This window comes from Chelmon rostratus, chromosome 8 (genome assembly GCF_017976325.1).
Source record: "Chelmon rostratus isolate fCheRos1 chromosome 8, fCheRos1.pri, whole genome shotgun sequence".
Classification (NCBI taxonomy): Eukaryota; Metazoa; Chordata; class Actinopteri; order Chaetodontiformes; family Chaetodontidae; genus Chelmon; species Chelmon rostratus.
In genome coordinates, this window is record NC_055665.1 from 20,206,163 (window position 1) to 20,221,121 (window position 14,959).

Sequence of the window (14,959 nt, forward strand, 5' to 3'; positions counted from 1 at the left end):
AAACCAACCTCAATCTGCTTTGAAGAGGAGAAGTATTGCTTATGTAGCCAAAGCCTAATATAGCATTTTCCTTTGTGCCATAGAACAACCTCAACAAATACACTACTTACTCCTGTTTGAGTAACATGTGCCAAAAACTACAGTGGCCATTTGTTTAAGGCAATTACTGATTTTTTTTTTGTCGTTGTTTAAATGAAGCAGTGTATCTGTGACCTGGGCTAAGAGCCACAGACAGGGAGGGACGTAGGAAATTGTTCAGTGACACACCACTGAATGTTGGTTTTGGTCTTCTCATGGGATTTTGTTGACAATAAGAATTTTCATTTGCCCGATGTCAACTGCCTGCGTGGACCGTGCCTGGGCAGCCCAGAATTAATGCCTGTGTGGACCGTACACACAGAAAAAGGTGTGAACACATATTTTTCTGCAGATCAGTCTGCCTGCGCATTGAATGCTCATCTCTCTTCAATTTCTGTCCGACATCAGATATGAAATGATCAGTGAGTGAAGGTTGATGCTGATGCTAATAATGCAAGTAAAAAGACCTGAGTTGATCAGATGGTTTGCAACATCATCTCCTGGCTCCAGACTCAAGTGGCAAGTGGACAGCCGGGTTGAAAAATGTCTTTTTAACCCTTTTAAATCACATCCCCAGGGATCAGGCAAAATCAAACAAAATGTGACGTGTGCTTACGGATGCTTGAGCCAACTGCTTTCAACCAATGATATCATGACATCCACCCATGAATCAGCCTTCAACTTTTAGCAGCGTATAGCTAAGATTCATTAGTTAGCTAGAGTGAGCTAGCGCATTCAGATATATGGAATATGGATACTCTTGAAATTCAGTTTCATCTGCTCTTAAATCACAGTCAGTCACATTTTGCAGGCTTTTGAATTTTTAGCTGAAGGAGCCACCTGCGATGTACAGCTGCAAGAATGAGTGTGCATGTTTGTTGTTTTTTTATGTCTGTTTCTTTTGTCTGTGTATCAGAAATCCAGGTGTTTTTTTTCTTTTTTGAAACGAGCATGTGTTTGTGAGTGAGAAAAAAAGCGTGTGTGAGCGTATGTATATTTGAATGATCTGGTACCATATAGGCCTTTATGAATAACATTAGACAGGCTGTTTCAAACTGATACATTCAGCTATGCATTTCTGCTTGTCATTTAATGTGCAGAATACCCAGAATGCAGCAGCTGCGGCTGCAGCAGCATAGGCAATTTTTACAGGCTGTGGGCCTCATCAGCTATTTCGCTGCTTGTGTTGTAGACTTCGTACATCTCTTAGCCAGTTGTTAACTCACAATGAAGGAGTTTCATTATCAGTCGGCCATTAGAATGCCTTACAACCGGATAAGTGTTGGTTTGATTGCAGAGGCATTCAGTGGGGACAAGATAAGTGCTTAGCGTGACTAAGAGAGTACAAATTGGCACGGAGAGTTCTCTTGGAGAGGGAGGGTTGGATGGGTGGAGGCACGGGGAGGTGGAGGGAGGGGGTAAAAATAACCTGGGGCTGACAGAAAGGGAAGGGGACCCTTTGAAACTGATGATTTAGCAGACAGCCTCTTCTTTTCAGGAAGATTTTGCATAGAGGAAAGCGAGAGAGGTTGAGAGCGTGAGAGATCTCGACGAACAGACAGGTGAATAAAGTCTTCCTTTGCAGTCTGCAGGGATAGCATTCGATCTTTTGTATACAGCTGTTGCCATGTGACAGCCTTGTGATCCCAATTTCTGTGATGGTTTTACTTCATCTAAATGATTTCGTGCTTTTCAATCAATGCAAAAATGCACCGTCTACAAGGCTTCTTTGTTTTTTCTCTGGAGCAATATGTAAATATATTGATATATGGTGCATTAAAATGATAGCCCGAAATAACAGCATCCTGGTAGAAATGATGTGTGATATAAACACATCATATAGATTTTCTCTATGAATGCTGAGCTTTGGAGCGGGCTCAATGTTAAATACACTGACAGTGTTCTAGTTAGCAGCGTGGGAGCTCTGGGGGAGGGAGAGGGCACAGAGCACAGGATGGAGGAAGGAAGGGAGAGGAAACCACTTTAGATTGTAAAGGATTTCCATTTCCCAAAGACAAGCGCCCTCCCTCTCACTGTCTCCATGTCTCCTGCCTGTTTTCCGCATCCCTCCTCCTTCCTCCCTCCCCCTTTTCTCATCCCATTCTTACTCTCTCTCCCTCCCTCTCCCCCCGACTCACTGCCTCCCCCCACTCCTCTTTCGTTCCGTCTCTCCTTTTCCCTCTGTACTCAGTTAGCCCATTCTAATGGCCCAAGGCCAGGAACTCTGGGAGCTCAGGAGATTAGATTGGTGCTAGGGATGTGTGTGTCTGTCTGTGTGTGTGTGTGTGTGTGTGTGTGTGCGTGTGCGTGTGTGTGTGTGAGAGAGAGAGTACTCATGTTTATCTGTGCTTCCATCTCTGTCTATTAGCACATATGGGTGTGTATTCACGTGTGTGTGCACTTCGTAATAAATGTTTTTTTTTTCATTCATGAGTGGAATATTTGTCAGGCCTGACTGAGCAAGATGAATTTTCATCTCTGTGTCATCATAAGGCCACAGATGGGAGGGACGGGGCACAAATGAGAAGGATTATATTATTCAGAGATATTATTTTCACTCTTCTGTCCTCTGGAAATATCCTTATCACCGTGCCCAGAAGAGCTATCACTTACATGCACATGAGATGAGTTTTCACTGAACTAAAGAGGATAGGGTGTAGTGTGTTGCATGCGGGGCAGGAGCATGGCGTAGTGATTTGGGAAACTGTCCAGCAGCTTGGAAGGCAGGCATCTGCTCACAGACTCAACGAGCTTCCACCCACCTGGAAGCTGGAGCTCAAAGTGTCCTTGAGCAAGACAATGAATCCCTACCAGGTCCTGGGCATTTATGTTCTGTTGCTGATACTTGAACTCTGACCTCTCAGGAGAGAGGGGCAAGTAAATGTTCAGAATACACAGGTCTGTCCTTGAGTGATGAATACAGTCAAAGCAAATGGTGAATTTCAAGGCTATCACACCGAGCTAATCAAAAATATGAGCGCTTGGAGTAAAAAACATCTCTATCATTCATGCTCTAGACTGGTGACTGATGTGACATATTTTTCTGCCCTAGTCGACACTAAGGCATCTTTAGATGTATGGACTAGCTAAAGTGTGCGGGGCAAAGCCAGATTACATGCCAACATCTACAACAACTCCTCCATATTTTATCAAGAGATCATGTACAAGACCCGAGAGACATGGACTCAGTTTTCTGGTATTTTAATACTAAGGACACATTTGATTAGAGCTGCACAGTTATCAGTAAATGCATCAGTAAATGGACAGAGCAGCTAAAGAGGTGGCTCTTGGTTACATTACAGGTTAAAGCCTGTAGTTTGATGGTCGTAAACCAGCAGAATTTGTGCTATTCACTCTACAGAATCTCCTATCAGCACCACAAGGTACCATCGCTGATGACGAATAAACAATTTAAATAAGATGCATTCAAACTGTACTCGAGTAAGTACTCTAATATTACACTATTTGTTAAAAGTGTACCAGTGTAATGTTGCCTCTAATACACAAACTGAACCAGCTCTCTTTGTTTAAACCTAACCTTTTACATTCCGAATAGATCAAAATATTTGAAAATTGGTGACTAAAGCCACAAGATAAACACACATAAGTCACTCTAATTGTAATTGTATGGTGTGCGGAATTGTGTACTGTATGGTTTTTTCATTTTCCACATGTCCTTCGTGTTTGTTCTGATGTTGTACTTAACCCTAACCCTAGCATATTGTTACAGGGGAAAATGGAAATTTTCATATAAACTATTTGACAAATGAACTACCCTGAACGAGTCCATCTGAAGGTGTAAAAAAGCATCAAAATTGATGCAGCGGAACCAAAGATATTGTCCTTTTTTAAAATTCCATACAATCTTCTTCTGTAACAACCTGACACCAACATTACCCACAATTCAATTCCATCACAATGCAATTCCAAGGGTTCAGTCAGAGATTCGGGTGCAGCCACAAAATACAACTTATAGAACTTTTTTCACATATGCAGAGGCACTCCTTAAAGGTCCAGTGTGTAGGATGTAGTGGCAGTAATGGTTAGGTTACAGATCGAACTGAATACCGCTCGCCTCACGTTCCCCTGCGGTGGCTACTAACACTGCAAAAATCCGTGAAAGCTGCTCTCTAGATAGATTTAGTTTGTCCATGCTGAGCTGCTGTGGAAACATGGTGGTGCAACATGGCAGACTCACTCCCTCTGTACATACAAAGAGCTCATTCTAAGGTAATGAAAACATGATTCTTTTGATGTGATTATACACTAATGAAAACATACCTCTGAATACTATAATCCATGTCTGCCATAGATCCATCTAAATCCTACACACTGACCTTTAAGACCTGTAAACAGACTTTAATGTGTAAATGCACCAGATTTATCAATGCAGTCACTCTATTTCAACCTGTTTACTGCTGATAATGTTGAACAACTGCCATCTAACAAAAGGCTTCTGTTTTGGACTATTGGGCACTGAGTTATCCTCATGAACTGTGTTTTGGGTTTTGCTGTCACAGTAATTGCACGGCCAGTCTACGGTTAAACAAACATGCATTAGTTAACGTGTGATATGAGATGTGGAACTTTTCATATTTCCCTGTCCTAAAATGAGAGCATCTTGGCAGGCTGCTGGTGAATACCCTATGTTTGCGCATTCTCAATTAATTCAGCTGTTTGGTGTGGCCCTAATTACATAAATGGAGATAAAACACTGTGAATGCCTGTGTAAGCATGCTTGTATATATTTGAGTCTGTTTTCTTTGCACACAGTATGTGTGCGCCCATGCTTGTGTGGAACTGTGTTTGTCACAGTCGTTAATATGTGCACATTATTTGTGTACGCACAACAGTAAGAACTTGCATGTCTGTTTGCGGTACCCTCTTTTGGCTAAATTATGGGTTTCTCATTAGCAACAGTATAAATATCTGTGTGTGCGGTACATATCTTGCTGTGAAAGCAGCTTGTTGCCTTTGAACAATAAAAAATCATCTGCTTATCAGCAAAACAGAGCGTGGCTCCAAATCCTGGAAAAGACCAATAGACAAGAACTGTGTGTGTGTGTGTGTGTGTGTGTGTGTGTGTGTGTCTGAGAGAGAGAGAGAGATCAGTAGTGTATTCCCTCATTCTTAGCATGTTTACATTTAGGATTGTAATGAGTGAGGCTTTTGAAATGAGGATCATTTAATTGCGTTAACACGCAGCCCACTCAAAAGTGCAGCTGGAATTTCAAAGCTGCTGTGCTTTCCAAACATTTCTCCCATTGGCTTGATGCATGTGTGTCAATATCTCTCTTTTCCTCTCGTATAAACAAACAGTCAGAACCACGCTTGTACTAACAGCATCAGTTTTGCTCACATTTCCCACACACACTCGCACGCAAGCTGTCATTCACACTGCAGACATGCTGTGTCTCCTTTGGCTTCGTTCTATTTGACATCTCTTTCCAGCCCCACCCATGTGACCCAGTAAAACAGGGTGTACTTCTGAAAGTAGAGATTGATATGTGTGTGTTCAGACCTTTTGTCTTTTAGTGTTTCCTGTAGGGCCCGACCTAGATCGCCAGAGCGTCAACAATTTGACAGATAGCACTGTGGACTACACACACACACACACACACACACACACACAGATATATATAAAAAAGACACAGATCTTATTGCAGTAAAATTGACTGATGCTCGTTCTCTTTGTGTCTCCGTTTCTTTAAACAAGACTCTGAGTCACTTAAATCGCTGCATTAAATGTAGTGGATTTTTCTCGATGTTACTGGTGCATGGCTGTACATTACTGACCGCCGCTGTAGTAACTCTATGCACCGACAGATTTAGTGTTGTTCAGGGACAAAATGAGCTCACGTGCAGTGCAGAGCGATATTAAATGTCAGACAATAGATTGTACATATAAACCTACAATAAAGAAGTCTTTCAGCATTGAGTGTGGTACAGAATATATGTGCAGAAAATGAGTGGTGAGCAGCAGGTAATGCTCTGAAAGACATCAGAGTTAATACAAATCATACACATGATTTCATTAAGAAGAGCTGTAACACACAGAAGCTAGTGCAGACATTAGAGGATCAGTTGGATCGTAATCAAGATGCCAGGAGTTACTGTTATGGCACTAATTGTGTTGATGTTCTGTGCTAAAACACATTTAATTGGGGGAACTAGCAGCTTTCATTAGATTCGTGACCTGACTTGATTTAGACACATTCGTACAGACCTGATTTCTGAGTCGCCATGTAAACACTTGAAGCAAAATGTGAAGCAAAATACCTTTTGGCATACACTCACCTGAAAATAGTAGTAGAAAAACAGAACAAGTAGAACAAAATAGACAATAGAAAAAGATATAAAATAAAAATCAGCTATAGTAGGCTATGCACATTATATATAAAGTGTATAAAAAAATAAAAATAGCCAAAAATTACAGTGTCCTTGGGTTACTGCACAATAAAAATAGCCAAAAATTATATATATATTATATATATATATATATATATATATATATATATATATATATATATATATATATATATATATATATATATATATAACTGATATTGTTTTTGTTTTTCATGTGTTGTCTGTGTGTGTGTGTGTGTGTGTGTGTGTGTGTGTGTGTGTGTGTGTGTGTGTGTCCAGGCTATGGATTTGTGGACTTTGACAGCCCTGCAGCAGCCCAGAAGGCTGTGGCCTCGCTCAAAGCCAGCGGAGTCCAGGCACAGATGGCAAAGGTAAGCTCCACCTCCCCCGTTATTCTCTGGCCTGCTTTACTTGTTGTCATCCAGGCATTTTCTTGTGGCCTTCTCCTCCTTGGAGACTCAGTCACTGTCTATACACCCTGGAGGAAGCTGATGCTGTGTGTGGAGATGAAAAAATCACGAAGAGGGTCATGGTTGATGTTATTTGCCGTCACAATTATAATAGTGACAACAGTAGCCCGATGTTGATAATCATGACTACGATCACCGGATTTACTGTCAGTTACACTGTTACATTGATTCATGTGAGACTGATAGGTGCAGCTTTGATTAAGTCAATGATGAGACTATTGATTGAGCCCATATAGAGCTATTGATTAATGACTATGGCCCTGATGAGATTATTGATCAAATCCCCAAAAAGATGGGAGAAAGGATGGAGCGGATGATTTAGATGGCTGAGCTAGTTTTGTTTCATCTTATATTCCTTCTTTTTTGGGGGGTCCTAATGTACCCTCATATACTTTGTCTGTATTTGCTTCTCAAATGCTCATAATCATTTGTGCTTGTAGTTGTGTGTGTGTGTGTGTGTGTGTGTGTGTGTGTGTGTCTGTGGCTCGCTCGCAGAGGTATGCAACAATGCCGTGCCAGAACATGTGGGCCTAACCAGCACAATCACATTATCCTGCAATGTGTGTGAGAGAAAGACACTGAATAGCCTGCCTTCTCTTTCAGATTCATTAAAGCTGTATCGCTGCATACTTCCTTTTATAAATGAGAGAGGAGTGCAATTAAAATGGGCCAGTCTTCAGGCATCAGGAGCATCCCATTGAATTAAACAGCAGCAAGCCTCTGAGCCACCTTTGCCTTGCTCTTCTATTAAACCTCTTTTCATTAGACTTCCATCTCTTATTTTGTTCCTAACTGCTTGAGGGGCATTTAGAAGAGCAGTGTTGATGTGTTTAGCTGTTATTAAAGAGAGACGAACCCTCGACTCCTTGGAGATTGAGTTTTCTGGAGGGATGGAATGGAGGGCAAGGAGTCAATTCCAAATGAAATTACACAGACTTCTTACTGTTTCATGAACTAATTATGTGCAGAGCTGCTGATGTCCCGGCTAACTTTCCTGAATCAGGGTGCAACGAGAAAGTCAGTCTCAAAACCACTGATGTTGGATTTCCAGCTGGAGCTTCTAACATTTTGTAAGATGAGCAGCTTAATTGGGGCTTGACAAAAATCTTGGATTTAACACATTCAGTACCACAAGTACCAATTACACTGACTCACACATGCCATGCTACGTCCCACTTCCTTCTCTGAGTACACTGAGGTTTAGCTGGGACAGAAACTTTTGTTCTTAGTTCTAATCTGCAAGAAAGCTGAAAGCTTTTCAACCAAAGACAGCAGTGAAGTGGCAGCACGGAGAGAAAAAAGACATGATTCGCTTTTGTGAAAGAGAGACGAGGGATCTACGAAAGGCGAATATGGACTGTTTTTGGGAGGAGGCGAGGTTTGGAGATGTACTGATCTGACATTGAAACGCTGGGTCATACAATTCATATATGTTAATGTCCACATGGGATCTAATCGATAAAGATAAACTTGGCTAATCCAAAATTATTCTACTACTAGATTTGGAAAATTAGACTTGATAATAATCTTATAATGATATATAATACCTGGCATGATGCCGGCTCAAAGTGACGCTTTCAATACCTTTTTATTGCCTCTACCTCTCTCTCTCTCTCTCTATATATATATATATATATATGTGTGTGTGTGTGTGTACATACACATATATACACACATATATATATGTGTGTACTGTATATATACACACCACACACACACAGACAAAGGTAAACACATGCACAATACAGAAAACACACATCTATGGCCTTGTTAAACTGTTAAAAAAAACTAAAGGTGGCAGTGGAAGCTTTCTTAGTTTGTTTTTTTACTTCTATTCTTTTGTACAAAAACAGAGAAAGGCCACTGAGATGCACATCTGATGCACTGTGGTAGAGGCTTTGACAGGTCCTTTATATTACTGATGAAATAATAGAGACATTTAAGCAGTCAAGAATAGCAGTGAGAGCAGCAGAAGCAGAACCTCTGTGGTTGCTTTTCCTGGTGAAAATATTTAACTCTGATATCCTTAATGTGAACATTATCACTGCATAAAAGCTCTGTCAGGTAGAAATAATCGACACGCAGCTCAGTCGTTTTCCACTTTTCTACAGTCACACTTAAAAAAAGTGATGTCATCATTGATCCACGTAGCAGAGTTAACACCTGAGGTTTTTCACACTCTCACAGCGGGGGCTACAGAACTGTATATAAACCTGAGAGGCACAGGTTATTAAAAGACCTCACTAACATCTTAGCATGAGTAAGAGGACTTAAAAGAAGGATTATATTAGAATGAAAAATAGGTGTGAAAAACATTTCTGAGGCGTCAGTGTTAAAGGTATGAGAGCGGAAAGCAGATTTACACAGTCATTAAAGTTCAAATTCAAATTCAAAAAATCTTAAACGTTACATAGATGGATGATTTGAAATAGACTTATCTCCTATACAGATATCAGATAGCATTAAAACAATTCAAAATTAAACAATTTCATTACACATAAAAACTCACAGCTGTTCCTAGTGTCATACTTGTTTATCAGAATCCTTAGCCAAAATGGCTTTATTAGGCCTGAAGAGTGTGGACAGGACATTAGAAAAGAGCCATTTGGTCCAAGAAGACAAACTATCTAACAGTTGAGAAGGTTATCATTTGGTCTTCAAAGGAGGAGAAAATTACAATAATACTCAAACGCAGTATCAGGGTCGCTGCTTCACCCAGACATCCTTGATCCTTGGAGTGCAGATTAAACTGGAGCCTGGCACTGCGCAATGATTGGGGCGTACTACTCTGCTCGCTGCCAAATTTTCTGTTCAAATCATAAAAGCCCAAGTTCTTCGACTAGATGTGGTCATTAAGCATGAAGAACTTATTTTAAGTGAACATTGATTGGACGCAGCAGCCTACTGTCGTGCTTGCATCAAGCACCGGGCAGCGTTTGCAGAATCAGAGGATTCCTTCCACAGAGCTTTGGCGCTCTGCAGCATCGGCTGGATAGTGATCACTGTAAAGGCTGTATGTTGGAAAGTTCCCTCAGGAAGACATTAGAGCTGAGAAACAGTGCAGCGGTAACATATAGTTTGCCGAATGCAACGCAGTTTGAGGCCACTGCCAAGACTCCAGAGCTGCCTTAAACCTGTAGTCTGCATCAGGCTTTTCTTGTACCTGTAGACTAGCTCTTTCTCCACTTCCTTGCAGACCATGGCACATAGGGGGAAGGATCGCCGCCAAGGCCTCAGTTTGTCTGGCCAGGAACATGAATACTTAGAGGCACTCATAGCCAGACAAGTGGGGTTCTCCCTCATAGAGGAGTGACTGTGAAAGGGTTTGATAATCAAACATCCCGACTGCAGGCACATTGTGCATGAGCAGATTCAGCAACCACATGAATGTACGCAGGACAGACAGGAAGTAAGAGACGGCTTGAAAGCCAAACCAAGACACTGTCCTGCTGCGCTGCACATCACGTGAGGGATGCCGGGGGGGCGGTATGTGCCGCCGAAGAAGCTGAACTTCAGCAGCTTAAAATACCAAGCAGCTGTACATCTCGCAGCGTAAGAGGTCTAAAAACTCAACCTCAACATTAGCCATGATTAAAGTAACTTCCTGACATTACTCAGGAATTAATTGGAGCGTAGTTGAAGCAAGATTAGGCTGTTTGTGTAAATGAAATTGTATTCACTGCGAGAAACCTTTATCCATTAAACCCTGCAGCTTGCACTGACATCTTCTTTGTGATAGGTGCATGTTTTGGTTGTGAAATAAACGAGACAAGAAGAAAATACAGCAGGCTAAGATGTGAAGAGACAGAAGAAAGTGTGTGTGTGTGTGTGTGTGTGTGTGTGTGTGTGTGTGTGTGTTTGTGTGCGTGTGTGTTCTTCACTCACTTCCTCAGTCATCTTGGTAATTACTGTTGACCTGAAAGATGATTACTGCTACAGCTGTACTCCCCCTCTCTCTTGCCTGCTCACTCACAGTTAGTTTTTCTGTCTCTCTGCCTCATTCTCGCCTTCTCTTTTTGTGAGCGTGTCTGCACACCGAATCCTCGCTGAACAAGTCATCCTCACACTTAAACTCCCTCCGTTACGCAGAACATAGTAGAATCTTAACTTTCCGCATGTGTGAGGTGAGGACAAGGGTGTGTGACCTTCTTTGTTTTGTGGGTTTTTTTTTTTTTAGTTTGCTATTCTTTATTTTTTTCTTCCTTGTTTTCATGAATCCTGCGTTTAGGCCAGTTACACACTGGACTTCGAGTGTGTGTAAAATAAATGTGAAATCTTGTCATCGCGAAAGGTTTTCCCATGCAGATAAAAACATTTGACACTGCTAAATAGATCTTGTAATGTAAAATTATTGGGTATTAAAATTCATAACAGTGTGTGTGTGTGTCTGTCTGTGTATGTGTGTACAATAACAGTTACAGAGGACCAAGGTCACTATGCTAATTACAGAGATGGTACCACAGGCAGTGACAGTTCACACCTCCTTCCCCTCTTCTCTCCCTTTCTTCTTCTCTCCTCCTCTTTGTCCTTGGCACCTTTCACCTTTCTTTCCCCTTCTCTGTCTCTTTTTCTTTTTTCCTTCCCCCAGTACCTCTTTTTTGGCCTAGTTTGTTCTCTTCATCTAACCCCCGCCCGGCCCCACAACCTCCTCATCCTCTTTCCTCCTTTTTATCCCACTCTCTTCCCTCTGTATGTGGTTGGATGTGTGTGTATGAGTGTGTGTGTGTGTGTGTGTGTGTGTGTGTATTCTGTGTCTGCAGCAGGTGCTGCAATGCCTCCTCCAGAGTCATTAGTTACAGGGTTGAGTAAGGACAGAGAGTGACGGATAGAGCGAGAAAGAGGAGGGGGGGTCTGTGTGGGTTGAGAGAGGATGGCTTGGTGTGATGAGAAAGAGGGAGAGGACACACGCACACACACACACACACACACACACACACACACACACACACACACACACACACATAGTGAACTTCATTGCACAACTGTCATTTATCAGCCCTGATTAAACCCTTGGGTTAGTCCAGTTGTGGTCTTTCTTTCTTTCTTTCTTTCTTTCTTTCTTTCTTTCTTTCTTTCTTTCTTTCTGTCTTTCTGTCTTTCTCTGTTTTGCGTGTGTGCCTGATAGAAGCCAGATGCCTGATGTTCTTTTGACTTGGTTTACTGATGTATCCAGTGTGTTTGTGTGTGCTTTCTTGCGTATGGTGTGTGTGTGTGTGTGTGTGTGTGTGTGTGTGTGTGTGTGTGTGTGTGTGTGTGTGTGTGTGTGTGTGTGCACTAGCTTGCATCTGCCTGAATTTGCCTGTATATATGTGTGTGTGTGTGTGTGTGTCTGACAGCTGAGGTTAGTGATGGGAAGAGGAGGACAGCAGAGCCAACTGACACATGAAAAAAGATGAGTGGAGACAAAAACACATAGACTGGAAGACATGAGCATCTCTTTCTTTCTTCTTGTCTATCGCTCTCTCGTCTCTTTCTTTCTTAAAACTGTGCAGTTTTTCCTCTTCCTCGTCTTTCACCCCTGTTTGCTCAAATATGTTTCCGTTTCGTATTTTTTATGTATTCTTCTCTTTGTTTTCTGTTTGTTCTCACTATGTTTTCCCTCTTTCTGCCTCCCTCAGCAAGTTATAGTATGCTTTCCTCACACCAGCCAGCATATGGAATGTGGAATTTGGTTGCGACCTGCTTTCTAAAGCGAACTGAAAATGAGAAGACCTGCAGTCGTAGTGCTGCTGGGATGTTCCTTTGGCTTTATGGTCTGTTGTGAAATTCAGAATCCCTCTTAACCTAATAAAACATAAACATGACAAAACTTCACAGCCATTGTGTTGCATCGTGACAGAGCGGATGTATTGCTTAGAATCATCATTGCCATGTTGTTGTTTTGTTTTTGTCAGAAAGTATAAACTATAATGAAACTGCAGATGTGGTAGATATTTTTCCTAAACATTTTTGGATGCATTTGTGTCAACAGTTGGCCCTGCTGGGACATGTGCTAGCAACTTCTCTGAATGGAGAATGTCATACTGTAAGTGTAGCGTACAAAGACGTTCTTTTCCCTTTTTAAACAAAACCAAACATTGTTGACTGTTAACTGTTAGCAATTCAAGCAGTCTGCCCATTCACCCATTAGGAGGACCCATCATGCTATTACGTTTGTATTCAACCCAGAAAGTGGAAGCTAACAAGCTAGATTAACTAGCTAGCTTCCACTTAGAAAATAAAAGCTAATTAGCCTTGCTTGCTAACATAAGCACTGATTCTCATGAGATGTTATTTTTTGTTCATGTAATTTATAACATGTTTCATTGTTGTGTTCATCCCACATTATAGCTATCATAGCTAGCATTAGCTGTCTCTCTTTCATGTATCCAGATGTGGTGAAGGACCTTAGCTCTGCTGGCTACATTAATCCGTGGTAGTCATGAAGCAACATGGCAGGTGCTCAAATCACAGATGGACTAGTCAAAACAAACTCTGCGGTTATACTGATTCATTTGGAAAAATGTATTTTAATGTCAGCTAGACTAAAGAAATAAAAAAAATGAATAACATTACTGTACTAAGACTCAAATCCTTTATGGTAGAAATCAGAAGTACAGTATTTTGCATAAGAATTGGGTATGAGAGGCTTTCTTTCATGAGAAAGTCTGCTCCTTTGCAATGCAGGACATAAATCCCATCCAATACCATGTCAAAAGAGACTGCCACAATAAAATGTATTCATTTTGGAGTTAACTCTGTACAATAGGATCACATTTTTATGTTATCCAACTGCCCTGACACAGTTCCACTACCAACAGCAGGATCTTTGTTTGCAACAATATTCTGCAGTAGCCAAGCATGCAAAGATTTTTAAATGACTTTAAAAATCTATTTAAAAATCTTAGATGAGACATTTGATTAATTATAATGTTCTTTTCCTCCCCATGTGCTCCATCCTTGTGTCTGGTTCAAGGCAGAGTTGACATTGTAAAATACAGATAATGAATCACTTTCTGTTTAGAAGTGGAGGACAGTGGAGTGGCCAAGGACGTGTGTGTGCATGTGTATTCACAGCAACTCTAAAGTAAAAAAGCTGAATGTGTGTGTGTGCACATGCTGCGTCCCTCTGTGTGAACCTGCGTCTTTTTGTGAAGCTGGACCACCTCTGGTCCAACAATAGCGGGAGGAGGACAATGAGGAGAAGGAGGAAAGAAAGGGAGAGCGAACAGGGGAGTGGGAGGGAGCCTAGTGGTTGAAACCCAATCGAATTAAATGTAATCTGGCCTGAATGTGCACAACCATCAGCTGCTCTCCAATCTTATTAACCCTGCATTACCAGCCCTGGGTTGCGCGTATGTGCGTGTGCATGTGTCTTCTTATGTTAGTGTGTGTGGAGGAAGGAGAGAGACAGACGAGTTAAGTGGATAAGCGAGAAATAGAAAAGGAGGAGATGGACGGGATGGCAGGAAGAAAGAGTGTGAGAGGCAGGGAGATGGAGATGAAAATGAAGATGAATATGGGTGTTTGGGTGATTAATGTTCCTCTGTGGCATTGCTAATGAAAAAAATATTTCCCATCACAACAGTAATCATGATAATTTAAGGTGACGCTAAATAGTTTCTTGATTTTTGCTGAACTAGTTTGTGTATTATACCATCAAAGGGATTGCATGTTATACTTATTATTATAAGCCAGTAAATGTAATTTTGCGTATATCATAGCAGCCTACCTGGTCTTCACAACACAGCAAATGTTACAGACCTGTAATTTTTTAAGATTCATTTACATTGTTCATTTTCATTTGGCAAATGAAACCAATGATTTATACAAACAATTTATATATATATCCCTCTCGCTACAGTCTGCTATTCTCTTGATTTTCAAGTTGCTGTTTGAAAGAACTTGTGTTTACCCAGCCTGGAGCGGCATACTGTAGCTTAAGTGATATGCAGCCAAAAGCCATCTATCCAAAGGTTCCAGACTCATAAATGCTTTATGCAGTGTGTTCATTAAAAATGATAATTTCTGTACTTGGAGCAAGAGTTGTGGCTTTTCTGAGA

At 41.2% G+C, this 14,959-nt stretch overlaps 1 protein-coding gene across 3 annotated transcripts in view; it reads left to right on the forward strand.

Moving 5' to 3' along the window:
* LOC121609932 (RNA-binding motif, single-stranded-interacting protein 3-like) overlaps nucleotides 1-14,959 on the forward strand; it is a 112,331-nt gene that overhangs the window by 43,710 nt on the left and 53,662 nt on the right. For all 3 annotated transcript variants that reach the window (XM_041941728.1, XM_041941730.1, XM_041941729.1), the window contains one exon: nucleotides 6,727-6,818. In XM_041941728.1, the coding sequence (XP_041797662.1) occupies nucleotides 6,727-6,818 (92 nt within the window). The remainder of the gene's footprint in view (nucleotides 1-6,726; nucleotides 6,819-14,959) is intronic.